The sequence below is a fragment of the Ambystoma mexicanum genome, chromosome 4q (assembly GCF_040938575.1).
Source record: "Ambystoma mexicanum isolate Mex_15411 chromosome 4q, UKY_AmexF1_1, whole genome shotgun sequence".
Lineage (NCBI taxonomy): Eukaryota > Metazoa > Chordata > Amphibia > Caudata > Ambystomatidae > Ambystoma > Ambystoma mexicanum.
The window spans coordinates 233,370,257-233,396,763 of record NC_090928.1 but is presented as its reverse complement, the minus strand read 5'-3'; the positions used below and the strand labels follow the sequence as shown (position 1 = coordinate 233,396,763).

Genomic DNA, 26,507 nt, shown 5'->3' with positions numbered 1-26,507 from the left:
CTCTCCAAAAATATATGGAGGAGCATAAATGCTATTTTACAAGATGGACTCTTAAAGTAATTTTTTCTATTTCTCTGGGGTTAAGGGAATTAAAAATAAAAGCTATTCATCAACACTTCAAACATACCATTTAAGGTCTGGTGATGGAGAGCAGACCTCCACAAGGCTATAGGCATTATTTTTTCAAGGACCCACAGGTTTCCTGTTACAAGTTGTGGCTAGCTCGACAACCACGAAGCCCGCCATAAAAGTAGTTGCACACGCAACATCTGACCACCCAGTTCTACTCCCAGTTTGCATATGACCTATTTTAATCTATCATGAGATGGCAGCTCATGGCATGCCCTTTCGTTATTTCTCATGTCATGATGGATCATTTCAGGTCATGTAATGATATTGACATGTATTAGTCTGTTTGCCCTACATTTTACATTTGACCAGCTAGAAGGATATATAGCATGCGTTTTCACATGAATAGATTGGAAAGGTCCAGTTTGAACAGTAGGGTTAATATACGTATCACGTTCATAGCTCTACATGCAGATATGTTGCATACTCCCAGGTTTCTCTTTCAGCAAGCTACCTGTGAAAATCCACCAAGATTTTATCACATGTGGTTCACCAGTCATATAATGAGAAACAATCAAGAGGCATGATAGGAAGAAAGGCTGTGATCAAAGCCAACCAACCACTGGCAAGATGGAAGATGGGTGTAATCTCTCTTTCAAGCTGGTCATAGGAGGATCACATTTCAGCACAGGAGAGGAAGCAGGAGGCGAGAGCCAGGAAAGGTGTGCTGTCACCTGAGGCTTCAAAGAACTGCAGCCCTATGAGCTCTCAGTACTCCGTAGAAGCCCCAACACAGAAGAGCTGTAAACCTGGAAGGATTATCTTTGCAGCGCACTAAAGCAAGTGGGCTCCTTTGAGGTGTTGGGTCCCTAAAGCCCTTGTACTTGGAAGCGCTGTGGCCCAGTGAGCACTATATCGTGCAAATGCTATGCTAAACCAAACTATATTGTTAGTTTTAAGTGAACATTTCCTAGTGCTATTATGAAAGTGAGGCCAAAGGAGTGTCTAAAAAAAAGCAGGTGTACTCTGCTCACTAATTTCTATTCTAGTGCTGGTTCTCCTTTGCTACTTAAACATGAAGTGTACTAGTCTTTTGATACGTTTAAGAAAGTTTGACATGTTTTATTCCAAGAAAGCCATACATGGCCTTCTTCAGGACTGGAAATAATTATGAAAAATAAGGGGAGAGAAAAGGATTAATACAAACCATTCAGTGTGTCCTAAGTACCAGGGGTCTCACATTTTTTTTTAATGTATGTTTGAAACTTTTGTGCACAGGCTCTATAAAATAAGGTTGTGATGTCATTGTTCCATCAGTGCAGGTATCTGCAGTACAGAAGAAACCTAGACATTATTTTTAATTGTGGTTAGGACACATTTTAAAAAAAAGACACTAAAGAAACTCATTCACAGGTTATCTGTACTGGTAGTAAAAAGCAGTGTTGCCTGCATTAGACCTTTTATTCAAGCTGGTACCCACATTTTCATATGACACACCGTGGAGATCTGTTTGTAACCAAGTCATAGATCATTTTTTCACCAATCGCACGTACAACTGAAGTTCTTTTCTGACAGTTGATACCATTTTTATTTCATGGCCATCTGCATGATGAAATAAGAATGAGTGTCTACGTTTTTAATTGGAGATCAGTTGGGGAAATGAGGTCTCTGTGTTGGTGTAATATTTAGCTAGAAGGTTCTTTCACTACATAGCCATTTTCTATTCAATGTTGGTATACATGTTATCTGCTGTTGCTTGTGTCAAATTTCTTTGTAGAATGAACGAACAGAGAACACCTACCCACTTATCATCTAAGTAGGACTTTGTCCTCAAATAAATAGAGCCACCTGGGCCCAGGCTTGTACCAGCACATTCCATTTCGCATAACGTTTTGTTTTTTTCCATTTGTTTTTCAGGCATTACGATGAGTAAAAGCCTACCTGAAGAGAATGATGAATCCCAAGTTGGTGTGGACCTTACAAGTTGTGCAGATGAGGATTTGGAATGTATACAAACCATTGTGAATCTAAGGTGTACACCTGGATCGTTGCCTTTGCAAGGCTCTCATGGCGGATTTCTGAACCAAAATAATGAACGATTCCAACTTGAAAATGCAAACTATATGTTTTCTGGCTCCCAACCTCGAAGTGCATTTGTGGTTGAAACACACTCATCAGATTATAATCACTTAATGTGTGGGCAACATCATGCTGCCAACCTATTTTCTCCGGGTTCTTCTGATACTGGGCACAACTCTATTGAATCAGGAAAAAGTATTGAGGATGCTTCCACCAAGCCCAACTTGGAAAATGTACAGCCCCGTCAGCCTCCAGGTAATGAGCAAAAGCTACACATGCAAAGTAAAGACACTGGATATGGGTCACAGCCGCAGGATCCTATGGCAATTGGTCAACTGGAACCCCCAGGACCATTAATGTCTACTGAACCACACATGTATCCAGTCTGCTCCAATTTGCCTTACCCCAAGGTCAAGCCGTGCTGCCCGATTGACCCACAGCAACAGATCTTATGTAAGTTATTGCTTTTTTATAAATGAATAATTGAAGCTACACTATATTCCAAAAAAGCACATACAATGATTTTTCAATGTATTTCTATTTAGATAGCAACATGATCTAACCCTCCTTTCTTGCGTACCACAAACAATTTTTTTTCTAGGTATATTCATTTTATGATATTGCATGTATTCATTTACCTTTGTTGTCATATACTGAGATTGTGGGGAATGTTGTATATATGTCAGGACTTTTTTTAGTATTACAATTTTATGGAAACAATGTGTAGTAGTTTCCCCCAATCATTTATGTGAATGTTGTTGTACAACATAATTTAAGCGTTGGGAGACCAGGGGTAAAGCATGGCTCTTGAGACAGTTGACATTGCAAATCCACTGGATAACAGCTAATCTGTTGTAAACTGTTATACTTTTTATAGTACCACAAAAGTCTATTGGCAAGCAAAATCTGCCTGGTGCCCTAAATCTTTATATCACAAAACAGACAGACAATATTCAAATTATTTGATTGTAACTTCTACATCTAAAAAGCCCTACTCCTTGCTAAATCTCTTTATAAAGAGACTGATTATCCCTCATGAGGATGTGCTCTCCCTAGTGAGCGCTCGCGTGCCGCCTATCTAGTTTAGGGGATAGACAAAGAGACTAGCCCTTCCCTCTCTCACTACTTTTGCTGACTTCTAAAAAATGTAGTAGTGCACACTTGTGGAAGTGGACATTTCTTTTTAATTGCTTCCTCATAGTGTGTTTTATCAACTAGAAATTCTAATGGAAAAATAAACACTAATTATCATTGAAGATTGAAAGTATTTGTCTTCCTGGAAGTGGATCTGTTCTTGCCGACTTATTTATAACAAATGTATTTAATAGCCTACAATTATATTATTTGTCCAAGCTAGCCTTTAATATGCCTGTCTCGGGGGTCAGGTCATCACCCTGAGCCTTGTTAGTCGACCGGTTTCAGCAGAGTTCATATAGTGGACTGCTTTCTTCAGGTCTTGATGTTTATTTATTGTCTCAATTTCCATCTTCTGATTTGGAGGAGAGCGTCTCTTCTTTCTTTATATTAGTCTCGGAAACCCTGAAAGGGAAATAACAAATATAGGAACCATCACTATCTATAGTGTCCTTTTTCCATCTCTCTAGAACATCACTTGAACTTGATTAATGGCGGAATTGCTGCTACTTGATAGTTTTCATCTCTTTTACTATCTTTGGTCTTCTTCTCTCTTAATGTTTTTTTTCTCTCTTCTTGTTGTGCTTCCCCTCTACCCGTTGTATATGTGGGCACACACACAAAACAAACTAGTATCTACTGTGCACGCCCGATATTGTTTCTAATTGTTCAGTGACTTCTAGGTCACATTGCACACTACTGCTTACCAATTCTTGGTCTTTGCCTCCTTCTATGGGCTTCTATATATCTGGGTATGGAATCACTAAACAGTGAGTCCCTCTAGCTTTTCTTGGAGGGACCTGGATGCAAGGCAAAGTGCATCTGTGTTAGTTACCCATCGCAAACTGAATGCATAGCAAAAGTGCATCTGTATTAGTTGCCCCATCAAAACATTGCCTACACCTACATTTCTACGAACTCATTTGAGTGTGTTCATGTGTTGAATATGTGAAGGTAGTTGTCTCTTTTCAACCGCCCAACCATTTATCACGTCTGTTTTTCGTGGAAGGTTAGGGAAGAAGTGGACTGTAACCATACATGCAAAACAGACGTGATAAATGGTTGGGCGCTGAAAAGAGGCAATGTTTTGATGGGGTAACTAATACAGATGCGCTTTTGCTATGCATTCAGTTTGCGATGGGGTAACTAACACAGTTGCACTTTGCCTTGCATCCAGGTCCCTCGAAGAAAAGCTAGAGCGACTCGCTGTTTAGTGATCCCACGCCCAGATGAAATATAGAAGCCCATAGAAGGAGGCAAAGACCAAGATTTGGTAAGCAGTAGTGTGCGATGTGACCTAGAAGTCACTGAACAATTAGAAACAATATCCGGCGTGCAGATATTAGTTTCTTTAGTGTGTGTGTGTGTGCCCACCGATACAACAGGTAGGGGTGGGGGGAGCACAACAAGAAGAGAGAAAAAACATTGAGAGAAGACCAAAGCTAGTACAAGAGATGATAACTATCAAGTAGCAGTAATTCCGCCATTAATCAAGTACAAGTGATGTTCGAGAGAGATGGAAAAGTGACACTATAGATGGTGATGGTTCCTATATTTGTTATTTCCCTTTCAGGGTTTCGGAGACTAAGGCGGGTATATAAAGAAAGAAGAGACGCTCTCCCCCAAATCAGAAGATGGAGATTGAGACAATAAATAAAATCATCATAACTTTTTTAGATGAACATTGAACCTTGACTAAACGAGTCCAGGAAAGTCCTGAAGAAAGCAGTCCACTATATGAACTCGGCTGAAACCGGTCAACTAACAAGGCTCAGGGTGTTGAAATGACCCCGGAGACGGGCATATTATTGGCTAGCTCAGACAAATAACATCATTTTAGGCTATTGAATACATTTATTATAAATAAGGTGGCAAGAACAGATCCACTTTCAGGAAGACAAATACTTTCAATCTTCAAGGATAATTGGTGTTTTTTAAGTTAGCAATTCTAGTTAAGACACACTACGAGGAAGTAATTAAAAAGAAATGTCCACTTCCACAAGTGTGCACTACAAATTGTTTTGAGAAGTTAGCAAAAGTAGTGAGAGAGGGAAGGGCTAGTCTCTTTGTCTATCCTCTAACCTAGATAGGCGGCACACAAACGCTCACTGTGGAGAGCACATCCTCACGAGCGATAGTCCGTCTCTTTATAGGGAGATTTACCAATGAGTAGGACTTTTTAGATGTAGAAGTTACAATCAAATAACTCAAATATTGTCTGTCTGTAAACTGTTATACTTCAATTGTTCTGTGTGATCTAAGAACAGAAAATGCTCAAAAGCAAAAATAATCCCACAGTTGAATTGCAGAGATCGTTATTTTGACTTGCTTATCGTTTTTGTGTGTTTTAAATGCATTTAATTTACTTTTGTTGGCTGTTATATTTCCTCTCATTGTTTTTTGGTCAACAGGAGATCATGCTACCTTGCTACCTAAAGCTTAGCCCTGCTATCCCTTCTGCTTTGATATAATGTACCAATCATTCTTCTTATCCACTCCCTCATCCTCCTCAAGGAGCATATGATTTTTTTATTGTTTCTTCCATTTCCCTAACTCGACTCTCCCAACTACTTTCTCTTTCCCGCTCCTGCTCCTTCCTTTCTTCCTCACTCTTGCCTAGACACTCTCAGACGAGCCTTTCAGCTTCCCTTCTCTTCCTCCTTCTGCTCAGTTGCACCTTTGTCTCCATTTCTTCCTCTACTTCCCTTGTTGCCCTCTTTTGCTTCTTTCTGTCTTTCCCTTTCCTCATTTTTTCTCATCTTCCCTTTCCTTTCTCCGCTCCTCCTTTTCTTCTAACCCTTCCCTTATTTCCTTCCTTTCCTTCCTTTCGCTTTCCTCCACCTCTTGTTTCTGTTAGCTTCGCCTGCAGCTCGCAACGCTCTTTATACTCATTGCGCATAGGTAGTGACTTTGAGCTATTTAACTTGGCTCCATTTATTGCATCTTCACTTGTATATACTGGGGATGTACACAAGGGATTAATGTAAACTCATATTCTTTCAATGGGTAAAATCCCTGTCTCACTTGGTGCATCAGTGCTCTCGGGAGGAGGAGGAGGAGCCGTGGGTGCTTTGCTCCCCCACGTCATGTTGATAAAGTATCCACTCTCTCCTGGGTGGGTTCTCCACCTCATTCCCTAACTTCTTCAATAATTCTAGAATCGCTAGCCTGCTTTGTAGCTTCTTGCCCTTACATGAAGCATGTCAATACGTGGTCATGTGTTGCAGCACAGGTTTCGAAAGACTTCCTTCTTTGGGCTAAGGTTTTACTATCTTGCCCACTGTCGGACGAGTCCCTTTCTCACTGTACTTACAAATCCTAACCTTGTACCGCGCAAGGGACTTGCACATATGCATTAGGGGAGTGTCTCTCATGATGGCATGTCACACCTCTGACTGCAGATACTTACTGGACCTCAAAATGGTCTTTTGGGTGTACCTTGGTTGTACCTTGAATATTTTCACTCTATTTGCACAATCTTTTATCAACAATTCTCTTTTCCAAATTTTAACACTTATTCTCAAGCCTTTCCGCAAGCCTTCACCAACACCAATTGGGGTGCGCACCACAATTGCCACCCATACCCTGAAACCTGTCCTTTAAGCCCACTGCCAAACCTCCATGTGCTCCTGGAGCCCGCATCAATACCAAAACAACCTCTTTTCACAACCTTGAGCCGGCACCCTGCTCTAAGACTGTTACCTCATGCCACAAGACCAAGATCATTTCCATCCCTTCACTACAATCTGTGTGCTCTCAACTATGGGCCAACAACCTCTTCTTATCAAGCTTTCAAATCCTATTTACAACCTGTCTCTGGCAAATACTCCTCTACCAACCTTACTCGCCTCTCTCCACTGACGTCAATAACTTCTATACACAACAAATGAGTGCACTCTTAAAACAACACAATAACCAAAAGACCCCAAACCCACGTCCATCTTCTTGCGTTCTTCACAACAAGGGATCGTTCTCTTATAACTGCCCTCTTCGGGGCGTGGCGCTTTTCCTATGCCTCGACACAGGGAATCTTCTCTTTTTTTTGGTAATGCATAATAAAGTGCCACCTTCCACAACCCTGGCTACAGATTTGGTCACAGGGAAACCTCTCTCAAATAAACAATTTGTCACTTCTTCCCCTCAACCTGTACAACACTTCCCTACCACCTTGTTTATCAGATTGCTGTTCTCATACTTGCATCCGTTGATCAGCCGATGCCTCAGTTCCGTCTCTACCCACAATCTGCCACTCTGCCTTCTTGTCTGCAGGGTGTCCCCCGGGAAGTGGGCAGGAATTTTACCAAGGGGGCTCTTGACCATCTTGGTTTTCACACGTGATTGACAATCTGGTCCTCCTGGGGCACGACGCTGTGCTTTAGGCTTGCGGTGGAGAAAAAGCAGTACATCACTGAGGGCATTGGCGAACCCCCTATGGATACGCAGCCTATGCCCGAAAAACTGAAGAGTCCAGTAAAATGGCATGGTACTTTTTTATTGAACAAAAATCATGTAAAACAGGGACAGCAATGGATACCACAACGATTTCCAATTCTCTCGCAACTTTTTCAGACTTGTTGATAGTTTCTAAGCGAATATGATGTCCCAATAAGATACATTTCAAAAACATAAGGTGGGAAGGGATTGGGTGAAGGACTTAATTAAGTATAGATCCTATAGGAGGTTAGTACGCTGATTGGTCAGGCCATATCTTGTAGTTCCACCTTGTTAGGGAGAATTCTCTGTTCAGGCTAATTTCCCAAACCTAGTGAGTCCCCCAGCAGCTTTGCTGGATTTCTGGGGTTTATTTTTTTCTCCTGCTAAGAGTGAGACTCTTTTTTTCTCCCACTCTTAGACATGATTTGAGATATCCTTTGACTTTGTAATGTGTTTTATGGGCTATGGGGTCTTTTACTCCATAGGGTTTCATGTATTTTGGTAAGTGTGTTACACAGCACCCTCCGTGCAGTAACAAAGGGGTGTCATAGCGACCCCCAAACATAGACTCCATACCCTGGGACTGACTACTGTCTCCCAGGGCATGTAAAGTCACCATTGACTTTACTAGTCTTAAATTGTGAACAGAACCAGTACAAACCATCATATTGTGGAAGTACTGGTAGGGGTAATTAGATTGCCCCTGGGTCTGTTTTTCGAGGGGGCACTATGCAGTCCCCCCTCGTCGAGTTTCTGGCTGGTAGCAATGGTTACCACACAAAATATTCCCCCGGAATATTTCCTATGGGATTTTCCCATTCATTTTAAACGCACCACTTTTTTTGGCGCAATGTTAAAGATACCGCCGGGTTATTTATTTAATATTTATTCCCCGGTTGGGTCTTTTTGCCAGGACTCATTTTTAAAATGGCGTTTGTGTTCGCCTCTGTAACTCCAACCCAAGTCGAGCCCTTTGTTCCACTTTTTGGCAGGCTGCTACACAGAAGCCTCCAAAAGTGGTCACGCTCTGTCTGGGTCTACAGGATGTGTGGGAGGGGGGGTTTAGGCACCCTGGACTGAGTTGCCTCGGCAACTCAAGTCGCACTCTTGTGTGATTGGCCCAGTGGTGAGCCGCCCGGCTCACCTCTTAGCATGTTTGAGTGACAGCTAGGACTGATGAATGGGGGTTTTCTGCATAAAAGCAGGGCTTTGGGGACTGTAACTTCAGAAGTCGCCACAGGACCAAAGAATCCGAAGAGGGAGAAGCTGAGCCGACCTGCAACGACGACACCACCGGTGGAGCCCTGCTGAACCGTCTCACCACTTCCCAACGACGGAGAAGATCTTCATCCCGGAGAGTCTTCTTCCTCTGAGCTGGTGGGGATAACCAGTTCGCCCTCTTTTTCGCCTTTCGCCTTCCTGGATCGTCTCGTGGTCGAATCGCCCGGGCCAAGCACCCCGGCGGCCGTATAGCCACGCTTCACCACTATCGCGAATAAAAGGGTAGTACCTTTTAACCAAGAAACTCCGCGGCTGGTTTCTTCCCTGGCAGTGCAACGACCTCCAGCTTTCCTCCACGTCGAGACCCTCGCTTCCTCTGGACGAAACACCGACTTGCACCCGCTACCAGGAACAACTGCCCCCGCTGGAGCTTCCTCACCATTTCAGGTGCTGAGTCCCGCCCGGTCTCCCTTGCAACAGACTGTTCGAGGTGTCCCGTAAATCCTTGACTTTCTATCCTGGGGTGACTTGGGATCTGCTACATAACTTTTCCTGACTTGATCCAACCCTTTCTTGAACTACCTGCAAGACTCTTTTTAAAGTACTAATCAACTATGTGATCTTGGACACATTCCGCCTTGCTCTCTCAAAGAGTGGGCCTGGCCTATGACTTTCTTGCTCCTCAATAGACTCTGCCTTATTTGACTTGCTCTGGTTCACCTAAAGTGTTAGTATTGTGTATGTTCCTAATTCTGCCTTTTTCCCCTCCCTTTTTAATTAACTTATTGGAGTGCCATTTTAGGTTAAGCGCTCACCTCTTTCTGCAAATAAGTGGTGTTTTAACTAAGACTTGTTCAATAAGTGATCAGGGATGTATATATATATATTAATAGTGACTGTGTTTGAACTTGCTTGCCATATTAGTGTTGGTGTATTTCATAAAGTGTGTTTTTAAATAAATAATTATATACTTTTATACCCAAGCTCTGGTCAGTGTTTGCTTGTGCTACTGTATTTTGGTACCTATCTTGTATATTCTATATACTGTCTAACTCTTCTTGAGAGAATTCTGGCTGCTCAGCCACAGCTACCAGGTAAATCTGGGTGGTACAGACTGCTACCAATTGGGTTTACTGCCAACACCTGTAGTCTTAAGCCTTTTGCAGTGGTCCCTAAGGGAACTGCACAGGTTTCCGCCTAACACGCCTGAGAACATCTACAAAAAGATACATGGGCGAACGTGTCATTGGGGCACACTGAGTGGTTGCTGCAACACTGTTGAGGTGAGTGTTAAAGATAAAGAGGAATTGGTCGGTGATGGCTTTCTCAGCCTTGACATCTGGACGGTTACCAGCACATGAGCAGGAATTCAAGGTGAAGAGAACAGCCCCAAGGTGCTGCTTGTCCCAATGAGGTTACCATTCTCTAATTCCTAGGCCACAAGCCAGGACATTTAGCTTTCAACTCCATACTGTATTGCATCTTTTGTCCCAAAGCAATGGATGGTAACGAAGGTCTCTCTGCCCATGTCTGGCTCTAATAAATAGGCGTTCTCTGCCAGCTGCAAGTCATGTGTGCAGAGACCGCATTTCAAATGATTCTGCTTAGTAATTTTTGAGGATTTAGCCCTTTTACTGTGAGTGCCATTACCTCCCTTGGCCTCAAGCGACTTGTTTGAGCTACTTTCCACTCGAATGTCAGGCTTGAGTTGGTGGGAATCTGAGCTTCCAGCAACATTTCTTTCTTAGCTTCTTCTGAAAGGGTTGTGTCTCACGTCTGGGACCTGTTTACCGTCCGGTACTTTTTGGGTGCTAGTTCAAACCTTTACTTCCCTTATAAACTCGGCAGACTGTGCAGTTGCTGTCTGAGCTGGTCAGGCTTGGCTTTTCTGCTGGCTAAGCGTGACGGGGTCCCTGGTCCCTCTGCCGTCTTGAGGCTTCTCGATGCCCCTCCATCTTGGTTTACATGGCCACTCATTTTAGTTGCATTCTGCATTAAGCAAGCTTTATATGTATTTGTGTGCGTCTTGCGTTTCAGCATAGAAAAGAGAGCATATGTTTTCTAACCTAGTGGATGCAAGCATGTTCTTCGTGTCTAAGTGCAATTTAACCTAGTGTTTGTGCATCTCCGTGTTGGATCTGTATGTGCTTGTTTAATGCACCTATGTGTGTTGGCTTCAGCCATGACTTAATTTTTTTTCTTCAGGATTACAGCTCGTTCAGTTGTTCCATCTTCTTGTGCTTTATTGCCTCAGTGACGCTGTCTGGGTAGGGTCTGCAGGGCTGCCTCGTGAGTACCGTCTTGCACTCCAGCAGTACAACGTGGTGAGGGGTTAGATGCAAGGAGTGATGTGTACCCTTCATGTCTGTAACATCGAAATGGAGAATTGGCCGACGCAATGATGGACACATTCATCTGCCTCTCAGCTTCAATTCCAAGTGGAGAGGGAGTAGGCTCATGTGGCGCGGTGGCAGTGGCAGTTGTGCAATCATCTGTTGTAAGGCGACGTTCTCCCATTTTAAGAGCTTGGACCTCAGCAGTACATCCCAGAAAAGCAGCGATCAAATCTTGAAACTGATAAATGGCTGGCTTAGTACATTAGTGTCTCAATCTATCAGCGACAGGCCTTATCTCTTCAGAGCACAGGTGACCAGACGGTGTGAGGTAAAGCCTGTCCCTCCCAGAAGCCACTCTAGATGGAGTGGTGTAAGAACACTCAAAGAAAAGTGGCCCTCAGGAGGAAGACAAGAAAGGTTAAAAAAAACAAGCGGGAAGAAAAACATCCACGAAGAGAAGATCTGGAGTAGTTCGAGCTCCGTCAGGCATGATGATGGGCAGCCAAGAGAACAAGAGGCAACAAGGAGCAACACAGAGGAGGAAAGCTGAGAAGGTGTGGAAAGGGACCCACAAAGGCAACTAAGTAGGGAGGTTAGGAGGGTCTGGACAAAGGACCAGACAAACAAGGACCAGGAGAAGAATAGAAGGAAGGGACTCGCAGATCTCTGTGAGTTAAAGCATCTGCTCAGAAGAGGATCACTGAGACGGGACGCCTGCCGTGCACCCTGGGTTTGTTTCCTAAGCACGTCTCTGTGACGTCCTTACAACGGATGCGTTAATGCGCGACTGCTAACTTGGGATGGGCCACGGGACGTGTAGGAGACGCAGATGCGGCAGTGTGTCGGCTCCATGTTTGAATGGGTCGCCAGAAGCTTCCGCTTCCTCCTCTCTCCCTCTCCCCTGCTAACCTCCATTCTTTATCTCTCCACCTTCCTTCCTCCTTCTCCTCCCTAACTCTGTTCAGTTTTTGCTGACTGGTTGCCTGGTTCACCTCCAGAGCCTTACTGGTCCCAGGCTCCCCCACCATTTGTTTGCACATGCCTCCGGGCCTCTGCACTATTTTCAGCATTACTGCACTTCAGCTTTAGCTCCATGAGCGGGGCAACCTCTCTGCACTTAACGCAGGGCCCTGCGGGACTGGGCGCATGTTTCCCCCCCTCCCCCCTTCCGCACACCTCTGTCTGTACGCATGCATGACCTAAATGTACTAGGACTAGTTAGTTCGTCTGTCCTGCCCCCCCTTTTTTTTTGTTTTTTTGTCCCCCCTAACCCTTTCCATAGCTTGGTCTCAACTGTAACACTTTCATGCACTTGCACTAGGAGAAATGCTGTTAGACCTAGTATGTTAGTTTTTCTGTTAGATCATTTGGAAAGGCTGAAGAATGATTACTATATTGCCGTGTTCACTTGCCGCCTTGAAGCGCTTTGAAGCACTCAACCTGTGCATAAGCGCTGTATAAATAAATACAATTTACGTGGATACAGACGCCAGCAGTGGCAGGGCGTTGACCCTGTAACAGGCAGATGCAAACTTATCTGGGCAACCAAACCATCCCCTATAGCCATGCATTGGCTGGTGATAATTGATTCCTGGCGAGTAAGAAATGGTTTGCAGGGGCGTGGCTAACCGCGGGATGCAGTAGACTTGCATTGGCTCGGCTCCCGTGGCCGCACTAACATGCTGATATAAAGAAGCCTGTTTTCGGGGGTAATAAGAACTGGAAATACTCTGATACGACAGCGAACACCCTTGGGCATACCCGGAGCGAAGATCGAAGAGAACCGCGGTCGGATTCCCCAGAGACAACCGTCTGAAGTTTTGTAGCGACAGCAGCCGGCCCACTTTTCAAAATGGCCGCTGAACGTCCTGTGCACACCCAGCGAGGCCGCACGGAGACCGTGGCCAAACCGCAACGGACTGGTCGATCACAGCGGGAGAAGGGTGCAGACCCAGCGAGGGCCCGAGGACGCCCCGATCGGCGGACACGCTCTTGCAGGACAACACGGACAAGAAGGCAGCGGGAGAGCCTGCCGAAGAGTGGAGCTTAGGCCCGCTGCGCCGGCTCCCGCCCCTCAGGGGCCCGGCTGGAGCACCATCACTGGCCGAGAAGTCAAGAAGGCCTGCAAGGGGAGAGAGGACTGCACACCCCTCCGACAATAGGCGAGTGGGGTGGCCCGGAGAGGCGACCCCAGTATCATACGCGTGGACCCGTGGGCTGGTGCGAGAGAGTGCTGCCGCTGGGCGACGGACGGTTCCGTCGGCCCTGGAGTGAGGACATATCCCCGGAGCACAGCAGCTACAAAGGGTTGCCAACAAGGTAAAAGAGACAAGAGGCACACCTGGCAAAAGCTGGCTAGGCGGGCACCCATACAGCGTACACGGACTGGGTGCTATGGGGAAGGACAGGCCGAGGAAACTTCACGCCCAAAGCAAAATGGATCAGTACACCATTCCTCCTCCCAGCCCACTGAACACCACCCGCAACTCTCAGACGACATGGAGACGGACCAAGGAATATCGGTCAAAGACATCATGGCTGCCATTACCGACTCCCGCACGTCCATGGAGCAGAAAATGGATGGAATTAGCATGGATGTCTCCCTCCTCAGGCACGACCTCCAAAAACTGACGACACGCACCGGGGAAGCTGAGCAGCGCATTTCCACTATGGAGGACAGAATGAACACCGTGCAACAGCAGCTTCATAATAGCCCATAATAGACCTATACGAGCCCGATCAGCGGCGAGAACCCCGCCGACCACCACCGCAGGACCCAACGGAAGACCTGATGAGGGGGGGATAACCCTCCTACCCCTCACCACGGCTGTCAATTCTGTGTCCATACAGAGCTATTCAAGTGAGACCATAGATCTTCCCACAGTACATACACACACACACACACACACACAATGATGGGCAGCACATATCCACCTGTAGCGGCCGTGGTACGCCCTAAGCCCTACGATAGAAAGAGAGCCCCCTCCTTCGAGAGAGTGCAATAAATTCCAGGCGTAGTTTACGCGTGGATTCTCTCGGGGATCACTTTTGGAGGAGTGCTACCTTCCCCCCGGGCTCCTCCTAGAGGAAGGCCGCTTGTATTTGATATTAAGTTTGGTGCATGTTAAGTGTCCAGTTGACATCATAGAATCTTTGTTTGGGCGACCGATGCTTCTAGTTGGGAGGAGTATGGGGTGGGGGGTTTTGGGTGTGTTGAGCACAGCTTCATCAGGGACCTGTCAAACTAATAGAGGAACATGGCCAGGAAGGTCGCCAGTACACCACGGGCATATTTCCACCAGGCGCATAACGCTGCCGGTGTTAAGCAGGGCAGCCACCGACACATACTCACATGGCAGAGTATCGTAATAAAGTCGACACTCTCAGAACACTGAGGCTCATGTCGTGGAACGTCTATGGCCTAGGCAATGCAATTAAGCGCCGCCTGGTGCGTCAATTTTTGAACAGACAGGGGGCTGACATAGTGTTCCTGTCGGAGACACATCTCGCAGGTACAGAATGTACCCTATTTAAGTGTACAAATTATAAGCTGATATTTCACTCAGGCTTTACGATGGGCTCAAGAGGGGTTGTTATCCTGATACACAAAAACCTGCCCCTCCACCTCTACACAGTGACCCATGATACAGGAGGCAGATACATATATGTGACGGGCGACCTATGGGGACAGTCCATTGCACTGATAGCCATCTATGCACCACCGACCCTCCTAGAATCACTGCTCACTGACATTACCACATTAATCGCCAATGACACCTCCGACTGCCTGATACTAGGCGGTGACTTCAATGAAGTCATGAATGTTACCCTTGATCGATCCCACATACGAAATAGGTACCCCAAAGTCCCCACTAGGCTTGCTACGTTCGCCAACGCACTCGGCCTGTGAAATGTGTGGAGGGAACTGCACCCAGACGCTAAAGCGTACTCTTTTCACTCGGGGGCCCATGCCTCGCTCTCCAGACTGGACTACTTCTTCACTCCCGCAACTGACCTATACAGGGCATAGGAAATAAACATGCTACCTAGAGGCATCTCTGATCACTCTCCGCTGGAAATGCTACATATAACGTCCCGGAGGGTCCCACCGCCATGTTGGCTACTGAACAGTTACTATCTGGGAGACCCGGAGCTGGTAGACAAATTACAGGAGACCACTAACTCATATTTTGAGTTAAACACTCAGTCTGCAACGAACCCTGAAATGCTATGGGAAGCCTACAAAACGGTGCTAAGGGGCGAACTAATATCATGGACGGCAGCCAAAAGGAAGCTGCACATGAGTAAAATTCTTGAAGCGGAGCTCCAGGTCAAACAGGCAGAGGAGAGGCACATAGACGAAAATGCGCCCACCTCTAACCGGACGTTGCTACTTGCACAAAAAATATTGCAAAGCATAGCGATGGACAATGCGCGCCAAGCGCACACTGCAATGAGAGCAAGGATCTACGAAACCGGTGACAAGGCAGGCAAGATGCTGGCATGGCTGGAAAGGAAGGAGCAGGGACGTAGCCATGTCCGGAGACTCGAAGCGGACGGATCGAACGCAAGGGTGACGGACCAGGAAATTACCCAGGGCTTCGCGGAATACTACGTGGAGCTATATAGTGAATCCACAACCTCGATGGACGCTACGATTATGGACCGAATTGAAACCCCTACCCTGAATGAGGCGCAGAGGCAACGACTGGAGCGGGAGATCACGGAGGATGAGATCTTAGCTGCCATTTCTGGACTCCAGACCAGTAAGACGCCTGGTCCAAACGGCTTCCCGGTAGAGCTATGGCAAAGGGTGGGTACTAACGTGATAGCCCCCCAGCTCCTGCAAATGTACCTCCATGCACGTGAAAAGGGCATTCTCCCTCCAGATCTCCGAGAAGCAACAATCGTAGTGATCCCTAAGCCGGACAAGCCCCCAGACAGATGTAGCTCGTACAGGCCCATCTCACTCATCAATTCTGAAACTAAAATACTGGCGAAGCTGCTAGCGGACCGTCTACAAGAGGCAATTCTCTCATTGATCCACCCGGACCAGTGCAGTTTTATGCCACAAAGGTCAACTCGCATGAACCTCTGCAGACTATTCACGGCTTTGGAAAGTGCCGACCGCATACAAGGTGCTCTGGCCCTGTTAGCAATTGACTTTGAAAAAGCCTCCGATTCGGTGAGATGGGAGGCTGTCTGGACCATTATGCGCCGCATGGGCTTTGGCGAGAACTTCATGAGTTGGGTGAGGCTGCTATACGAATCCCCGGTTGCTAGGACCAGGGTCAACGGTTGGCAATCGGAACTGTTCGGTCTGGGAAGGGGTACAAGGCAGGGCTGCCCACTCTGGGAAGGGGTACAAGGCAGGGCTGCCCACTATCGGCCATGATTTACGCTATTGCGATCGAACCCATGGCGATCCTGTTGCAAAAAGACTTAACATGGGAAGGGTTCCGGTGGTCGGATACCTGGGAAGACAGAATATCCCTTTACGCGGATGACGTACTCATCTACCTGAAGGACCCAAATACATCCTGCCCCAGAGTTGTGCAGCTGCTGGGCCAATATGAGGCATTCTGTGGACTACGCGTGAACTGGTCCAAGTCCATCCTTTTCCCTATAGGGATCACTCCATCGTTGAGTCTGGCGACCCTACCAAATTGAGAAGGAGCAATTCAAATACCTCGGGATACACATTACAATGCACCTTACTGAATATACTGCCCTGAACCTTTCCCCCTTAATGGCTACATTTGCGGACGACACTCGCCACTGGATCTCCTTGCCTATGACACTGATGGGTAGGGCAGCATTGTTTAAAATGATCACCCTCCCGAAATTTCTATACATCCTGCAAAATGCGCCATTGTATATCGACCAACGGGACTTCCACAAAATCGAATGCACCCTCCTGAAACTGCTCTGGAAAGGAGGCCACCCGAGAATTGCCCTTGCGACCCTTCAGAGGTCCGTCTGGGAGGGGGTGATTGGGCTGCCCAGGATGCAATCCTACTACTGGGCCAGTCAGATGGAGGTAGTAAACGACATGCTTCACGGTGACGGGAGTCTTCCACACATCAAGGGCTTCCACTGCAACACTACAAACAAGCCAATAGAGCACCTCTACAGAGACTTGGACCGCCCTCCGAAATCTGACATGGCATCCCACATAACGAGGATCTGGAAAGAAGCGCTCCGATTCTTGGGGTGGGGTGGGAAAACAACACTGGCCCAGCCGTTGTGGAAGAATTGCAACCTTCCCGAAGTACGTAAACTGCCGAAATGGCCCGAATGGACCCAGCGTGGAATCTCCACCGTTGGAGATGTGGTACAGGAAGACAATCTGGCAACCTTCGAGACGATGCAAGAAAGGTTCTCCCTGCCGGACACAGAAAAGTTCCACCACATGCAGCTAAATCATGCCTGGAAGGCCCACCGACGGACCACACAAGAACTGCCCGAAAGCTCCCCGCTTGAACGAAACATAGTCCTGGATCGGGTAGAGGGGAAGGTCACCTCCACCATGTACACTGTAATAACCTCCTTCGCAACATCAGAACTATCCAGCCTGAAAACAAAATTGGAACGAGATGGGGACCCCCTCCTTCCAGAAGACTGGAGGGAAGCCCTGATGTACCCGCGTGAAACCACCATCTCTTCGAGACTCCGACTCGTCCAGCTGAAGATCCTGCATCGCACTTATTACCCGAGAGTGGCACTCTTCCGATGGGGCAGGGCTGCGGACACAAAGTGCCTACGCAGCATGTGAGAGGAAGGTACCTTTTTTTCATATCCTATGGGAGTGTAGTAGTATTCAGTTGCTCTGGCAGAAATGCTGTGATAAACTGTCTAACGTTCTGGGAAAGACGATTCAGAGGTGCCCGAAACAACTGCTTCTGGGGGTCTCCGGGGAAACTGACTTATCTTGCTACGAGAAACTGCTCTGGTCAACCAAGTTCGCAGTCCTTAGGCAGAACATCGCACAACTATGGGGGTTCGGAGCGCACACCCAGCTATGACCAGTGGGTTATGGACGTGGACATATGTGCGGTAATGGAGCACAGGGTGTACAAAGCAAGAGGGTGCCCCCAAAAGGCAGGGAAAATATGGAGAAGATGGGAAGAGGCTGCCTGAAGGCCAAGGCTGACCCTGTATCCGCTGTGACTGTGTGAAACCCATTGGAAGGGTAATACTAACTCTGTTAAGAGCGCCCTGTGCCATGAAATCATCCTATGTGATATTCGACGGTCGGTTGGACCAAGGTCCCTGAAGCTGAGTTCGTAATGGTTATTGTTGTTTCTTTTGATTACTCTGCTCTCTTCCCACCACACCCCTTTCTTGGCACTCCCCCCCCCCCCCCCCCCCCTCCTTCTCTCCCTCTTCCTCATTTCCTCCCCTTCCCCCCCCTCCCTTTCCCCTTCCCTGGAATGTTGAGAGATGTTTGTAATGATGTTTTAACTTTGAAAACCAATAAAATCTTTGATAAAAAAAAAAAAGAAATGGTTTGCGATTTGTAAGTGTATAATTGAGGTGGCAAGTGACTTTGCTGGAACTGGCCTGTAGCTTTGAACTTGAAATTTTTCCGACAGCAGTCAGCCACCGACATCATATATTCCCAGATGAATTGGGTAAGCTTGAGTTATATCCTCTGCAAACCGTTGCAACTCATAAGGCCATCACTGTCCCAGCTACTCCCACAACTACCATGTTTGAGCACAGAGCAAAATTTAAAGCAGCATCAACCAAATCTGCCGGCCATCCTCTTCCCCTCTGGGAAGTACTCTTTAGGTACACATTCTAACTTCATGAAGATTCAACCAAAATCTTGCTCCCACATAATTTTAATTTAAAGTCATTCTTCTCTGACCCAAAATGTAGTACATATTTAAAATATCATTTTTGTGACCTTTAACCACATAAACCTTACTATTTCTGGAGTCGGCCAATCCCAAAATGATTGGAGACTGGTGCATTTAGCACACCAAGTGAAAGTCTAGGATCGGTGAACACATTTTTGGCAGTGCCTCTGCCCGCACTTCCATATTCCTGCTCCGATTCCTCCCAAGTGTCTGTTTGTCTAGACGTTTGCACATTAGCTGTTAATTCTCCCAAGGATTAATCTTTTCTCTGCGGTTCTTTACAAAATGGAGGCTTACCTGTGTTCATGTTTCTATGTCCCCGCTTACACGACAGATCTTTTGTGCTAGTCCGAGAACTATGATGTCACAAATGATTTGACTTTGGTGGCCGGATCGTCAGTCCCACATAGATATTTTCAGCAGATAACACTCTTTTGGTAAGGACATTGAAATGATGCCTTAATGGGTGGTCAAACATCTTTGGTGCGCATACTCTTCTCCTGACCATGAAAGGAGTCAACAAAAGCATTTGCTCCACTGGAGGTGACCTTGCACTCCAATAATATCCCCTTGGAACATTACTCTTGATGATCCATGCAAAAGAATCCGCTGGAGAAGCATTGTGGTTTTGGTATTGTGTGTTTGCTGTCTGCTCCAAATGACATGCTCTGTTTAGACGGGTAATGCTGGGAAATCTCTGAAGTTCTTAGAAGTCTCCCCCATAGGTAATATATTCTGTGAAATGTTGTCCCCTCTGAAGAAGGGATGCAGAGGATGTAGGTGCAATTACAAATTCTCCAGCATTGGATCTTTCATAGATTGACATGCCGTTTGAATATTTACTGTCATCAGGCACAATAAAATTAAAGCAGTTTACCATTACATTTTTTAAACTGCTTGTCACTTTAGTGCTCTATTTTGAGTTATTCTGGGTCATATTGCCCACAGCCAATTAGATGGGTCCCCCTTAGCTCCACCCTCAAAGGCCATCTTCAGATTTTTTACTGCACGTTAAGTGTTGGGAGTCCTCGAAAAATCTCTGTTCATTCTTCAACGATTTTGTCTATTTTATTCTTTTCGCTTCAAGATTCTTTCATTGTTTGTGCCGACTGGTCTCCTCGCCAGCCAGTGTGGAAAGTTGACCCCTTCTGTCACCTCTGGGGTTGTCCTTCTACTATCTGTTGAGCCCTTCAAGAGACCATTGACTGGAACATCACAGCAGATACTCATAATTACATCAAGGATCGTCATGAGGAATAGCTCTATTGTCTGTATCCGGACCATGACTTGAAACTCTGCTCCATCTGTCGGTCGTTCTCATCCAAGACCCATAAGGATCGCCACATGAGGTTAGTGGCATGGTTAGAGGTCCGTGTCGGGGCCTCTAGCTAGGCCTCTGCAGTTAAGCTTCTGCAAGGCATAGCAGACCCCTAGAGCACACCCCCTAATCTAAAGGTTAAGATCCCTTGAAGAATCTTCCCGGGGGAAGAAAGCAAAAAAGGGACATTGGTCACATGCTCCAGCTGCTCCATCGTCAACATCATTGATGTCCACGTCTACAGTCACCTTTGCTACAGCGTACAGAGCACCCACAACAGCGAAGCACTCTACTTCAGAGAAGCAAAGCTCTGTTCATGGTGACGACTGCCCTGTCCACATCATCCTCATTGAAGCGCTATGGACGGAATAAGTCTGCTTCATCGACCACCACCAGCTCAACAGCCAAATCCATTCCATCAGCGACCAGCTCGTTGATGACCAAATCCACTCCATCAGCAATTACCAACTTGTTGAAGACCAGATCCATCCCATTGACCACAAGCATCTCGTCTGCCACCAAGACATTCGTCTTTAGATCTACGGCTCTGAAAGGAGCTGCTGGCGATCAAGACTCTTTCAGTGCTGCATTCCCCTCCGAGTCAGACTTGTGCGCAGCCACTGTTTTCACTGGCCCCATATGTGCACCTGCCATCCCCTGCCCGGTGTGATGAATCTGGAGGTTTCGTCCCTTCTTCCTTAGGAGTTGGGGGGGGGGGTGAGAGGGGGCAATCCCTTTAGGCTAGGGAGGTGAGCCTGCTAAACAAAACCCCCAGGGGTTTGGGAAAGCAGGACCTCACTGAGGGCAACTCCCCTCGAGGGGGCAAGGACTAACATTCCCATGAGGCACTCCCTGCAACTAAGACATTTTCTACATATATGAGAATCTGCGAAATTGCTTTGGGACACAAAATGTTAAAAGTGCCTTTGGATGTTTGGCTCCACAATAATGGACTATGTGAGCTTGACAGCTGAATATCAACAACGCACCCCTTTTGTGTCATGGAGCGAGAATAAAAGCGTTATTCTACTTGAATGGAGATGAAGCGATACGCAGAGGCGAGCCTCTGATCTGCCAACGTCATTGGGAGCAGAGCCACGCTGCACAGCAGAGCTGGCTGTGATGCAGAGAGGAACCAGAGAGAATGTGAGATGCTGATGACCAGGCAGTGGGCAGTGCTGAGTCTCCAAGATTAGGTGGATGTGGCCTTCTATGGAGGCGTGACAACGCAGAGGACGTGGTGGACCTGAGATCCAGGAAAGCTAGCTGAACCCAGAGTGCGAGGGAGGAATGAGTCCTCTTGCACCAAAGGAAGTGAGCAGCAGAGACTCGCTGAGACGCGCAGAGCAGCAAACCCACTCGCATCCATAAGAGAAGACCAGGAAGCCACTGAGCATGCCACCTCTACTGAGCAGCCAACATCTCACTGGAGTAAACCCTGCAACCTAGAAGGTACATGGGTTCCTCATGGTGGATGGGTGCGGAGAGATCAGAGAGTGAAAGCGGGAGAAGGAAAGAATATCCTAAATTCTGACAAGGGGCATCATGGGCCAGTAAGGGAAGGAAACCAGTAATAATAAGGGTTACGGGAGCCCAAAAAAACAAAATAGTTTAACCAGTCAAACGGCCCAGAGCAACTCCAGAGAACCATTTCAGAAATATATAAAGAGTGGAGTGCCCATACACCTTGAAGATAAGTGAGAAATAGGGACAGAGTAAACCAAGTGAGCCAGAGGGGCACAAAAAAACAAGTGAGGAACAAATCCAAGTGGTACCAAGAAATAAGCAAGACGTTAACCTATTGGGGAGAAACACAAGTGTTGGAAAGGGATACAGGGGATAGCCCTCCACCTGCGACAACTGGGAGAGTGGAACTTTTTTGGAACTTGAGAGTTTACTTACACAAGTTGAGAGTTTACTTATAAACCTGAGACTTTTTGGAACTTTTAAACCAGGGAGCACTGTTTCCTCTTGAAATGCTTTGGACTGTAAACCAGGAGAGATTCCTGGAAACCCTGTAAAAGGTGTGGGCGAACGACTTTGAAGCCAGGACATACTGCCCAACTTTCTGTTATGTTTTTCTAAGTGGTAGAGCTAGTTTAAATGTTAGTATTTGGACAGAGGACTAAATTGCTTATTATGTCATTATGTCACTTGACAAGCACTTTTTAGTATAGTTTGTTAGGAAGGGAGCTCCCCTTTTAGCAAGCAATAGGGTCAGAAAGGCATTTCCTTCAAGTTAAATAAAACCCTTTAAAATCATGTCCTCTGTTCCGAGTCCTTCTTCTGGCCTGCCACACTGATGACTATCCTACTGATGGCTCTCTGCACACCAACTGAATGAACACGTTCGAAGACCTAATGCTATGTTCTGTCCCAAAATGCCTCTGCAAACTGCCCAGCATAAACTCTGTCGTCTCAGCGGGTCTGGGGACAGGTTTTGCCAATCCTTCTTCCCCTTGCATGGTACCCCCAGACAAACGAGGCAAAAAGCTGGACGCCTTTGGTAAAAGTTCTTCCGCCAGAAGCCAGGTTTCAAAACAAGCCTGACCAGGCACCAAACCAAACCCCCACCCACTTCTACGACTCAGTAGGCGGGCAGCTTAAAAACTTTGTCATACCATGTTAGTCCATCACCAGTGACAAATAGGTGTTATCCATCATTCGACACAGGCTCTCTTCTCCATCCTTCTTGTTCCAAAGGTGGAAAAACACAAACGTGGCTCCTGCAGGAGGCGCAATCCCTCCTCGCAAAGGGAGTGATCAAAATCATCCCTGTTCATCTGCAAGGCACCAGAGTGTGCAGATGTTTCCTGGTAAAGAATAAATGGGAAAGTTGCAGGCCTATACTCGACCTGCGCAGGCTCAACAAATTCCACAGGTCTCCGATCTTTCACATGGTAACACTCCAGCATGTCTTGTGGCAACTACAAGAAGGGGATTTCTTCTCCGAACCTGGAGGACGCGTACATCAATATCCCATTCCATCAATGACCACAGTGCTTTCTTCTCTGCAAGGTTACAGGAAAACACTACCAGTTCAAGGCCTTGCCCTTTGGCCTAAAATCAGTGCCAAGGGTGTTCACCAAATGTCTTCCTCTAGTCACAACCCACCTCGGTTATTCGGGGATTCATGTTTACCTGTATCTGGACGACCGGTTGGTGCCGGCCCTATCACTTCCACTAGAGACTCGGCGTACATAAGAGACGATCCTCTGCTTGTCATCACTAGGTTTCTCTGTGACCTTTGCAAAGTCTTGCTTAACTCCTCTCAGATTAAGCTGTTCTTAGGGTCGCTTCTAAACACACTCCCATGTGTCACCACACCTTCTGAGGAGACGGTGATGTCCATTCTGACTAAGGTCCTCCAGCTGCCACACCTGTCGGTTGCTTCAGTCCGCTCTCTCTCTCTCTCTCTTCCTCCTGGGGATGATGTCCTCATGCATCCCATAGATTCATCCCTGCAGACTCCGAATGAGACCCCTTCAGGAGTTCCTGTATGCCAGTTGGAAGCAGAATTTGGGATCCTGGGAAGACTAGCTTTGTCTAACACGTCCCTTTCACAACGCTCTCCCCAGGGGTGGAGCATTCATCTCTATCTCACTAAAGGTGCCCCCTTTCGCCTCCCAGACCATCAGATCAGGGTTACTACAGATGCTTCGCTGGTGGACTGGGGAGCTCACAAAGGCCGATTCCACGCTAGAGCCTTCTGGCCTCCCGACGATAAGACTCTCCACATCAATGTTCTAGATCTGTGCAGTGTGAACTGTGCAGTGTTCTGTGCCTTGAAGTACTTCATGCCTCAACTGCAAAATCAAATGGTTTGAGTCTTCCCGGACAACATTACTACCATGTCCTATGTTCGCAAGCCGGGGAGCACCCGCTCACCGTTCTATCAGCCGAAGCCCAGGCAACATGGTCATGGACACTGACACACTATTTTCCTGATTCCCTTCCCTCTACCAGAAGCCACAACACTATAACAGACTCTCTCAGCAGGAAACTCCGATCCTGCCACAAATGGGAGCTTCTACAGGACTAGGTCCTCCGCTTCTTCTCCAGGTGGGGGTATCTAGAAATGGATCCCTTCGCAACGGCGACAAACAAGAAGAGCACAAAGTTTGTGGACAGGTTTCCTCGGACACAGAGTCTGGGAGACTCATTCTCATTCCCATGTGTTTGGAATGTTAGTCTGTTTTTTTTCCTGATCCCGCTTGTGCCTCGAGTGCTTGGTGCGCTCAAGTAACAGCAATGCAGGATGATCCTGGTAGCCCAGCCTGGCCACGACAAATTGGGTGTTTGGACTGCCGCTAGCTCTCAGTGGCTCTTCCCATCAGGTTGACCCCCCTCTCTCTCCGAGCCCCTCTTCAGAGATGGCAGGTCCATGTTAGACCATGATCCAGCATCTCTCAACTTAAGGCCATACGCCTGCAGTCCTAGAGTTTGGAAACATACCTCTGCCTCCAGACTACTGGAACGTCTTAGCCATGGCCCCGGCCTCATCTACACTGTCTTGCTACAAGAGCAAGACAAAATGCTTCGCCATCTGGTGTGCATTTCAACGTCTCGACCCGTTTTGTGTACAGGCACCGGACGTCTTACCATGCCTTCTGTCTTTTTCGCCAATGCTGGTTTAGCACATTCTTCCATCAAGGTGCACTTGCAAACTGGTCAAAGAATTCCTTAAAGGACTGTTTTACTCCTTTCCTCCTGTCTGAGCTTTCGCTCCAGCCTGGGATCGCAATGTAGTCCTCGCCAAGCTGACAGGTCTTCCTTTTGAACCTCTGCACAGAGCCTCTTTGGCTTTTCTCTCCTGGAAAATGCCTTCCCAATTGCCATTACCTCTGCCAGGCTGGTAGGCGAACTACAGGCTCTCTCATGTAAGCCTCCCTAGTTAGATTTTCATCAGTCAAAAGTGGTCCTTCGCATGAACCCTTCCTTCATGCTGGAGGTCCTGTTTTCATTCCACCTTAATGAACCGTCAGTTTTGCCTGTGTTATTTGGTTCTCCCCTGTTCCCTGCTGAATGCTCCTTGCATTCTCTGAATCATCGCAATTGTTTGTGGCTTTTGCACCCTCCGGCGAAGCCAACACCCTTTCAAAGTCATCCATTGCAACATGGTTATCGGCATGTATTTGACACTGTCATCGAATGCCCAACAGGCCCCTTCTAGGCAGGCTGAGAGCACATTCAACGAGGGCTGTGGATTCTACTACAGTGTTCCTGTCTGTGTTCCCCCATCTGGACATTTGCAGGGTGGCCACCGGGGGGTCTTTCCATACATTCACAAGGTTCTACTTCATCGATGGGGATTCCAGGGAGGAGTCTTGGGTCAGCCAGGAAGTGCTTCGTAACCTATTTGCATGAGGTGAGTTAGTTACTTCTTGTTGAGCTATGCCTCTGCCCGTTTTTGATATATGCATGTACTGCTTTGTGATCTTATTCAAACAGTATGTGAATCTACGAAAGATCCTTTGCTGGAGAAGGAATATGTTACTTAACTGTAACTTCTGTTCTCCAGCATTGGTTTCATAGATTCACATGTGGCCCTCCTACCGTCCCCTCTTATGGCTCTTCTTGGCTCATAGTGCCACAGCATGTGCGCTTGCCAAATCTGAAGATGGACTCTGGGGATGGAGTTAAGGGAGACCTGTCTAATTGGCTGTGGGCAATATGACCCATAATTACACTAATAGAGCACTAAAGTGACAAGTAGTTTAAAATGCTAAAAGTAAACTGCTTTAATGTTAGTGGGGATTCTCAGCCTGATAACAGAGAATATTCAAACAACATGTGAGTCTATGAAAGATATCGATTCTTGAGAACCGGAGTTACAGGTACCAACTGCAGTGTCGTTTATACTCTGTACTAGTTTTGCAGCCCTTATTCTCCTTCACCAATCTCCTGCCACAACAGACTGGGCTGTCACTACGCTCCCATTACAACTCTTATTTTTTTATATATAAAAATGATCTGCTTCCCTCCCACTCTAAGGAGGCTGTATGTACCACATGTGCAGAAGAAAAAAGGAGAACTGCATGAGTATAGGAT

The 26,507-nt window shown here is 46.8% G+C and overlaps 1 protein-coding gene across 2 annotated transcripts in view; it reads left to right on the top strand.

Moving 5' to 3' along the window:
* TRAF3IP2 (TRAF3 interacting protein 2) overlaps nt 1–26,507 on the top strand; it is a 436,145-nt gene that overhangs the window by 109,618 nt on the left and 300,020 nt on the right. For both annotated transcript variants that reach the window (XM_069607776.1, XM_069607777.1), the window contains exon 2: nt 1,987–2,601. In XM_069607776.1, the coding sequence (XP_069463877.1) occupies nt 1,995–2,601 (607 nt within the window). In that variant the 5' untranslated portion in view covers nt 1,987–1,994. The remainder of the gene's footprint in view (nt 1–1,986; nt 2,602–26,507) is intronic.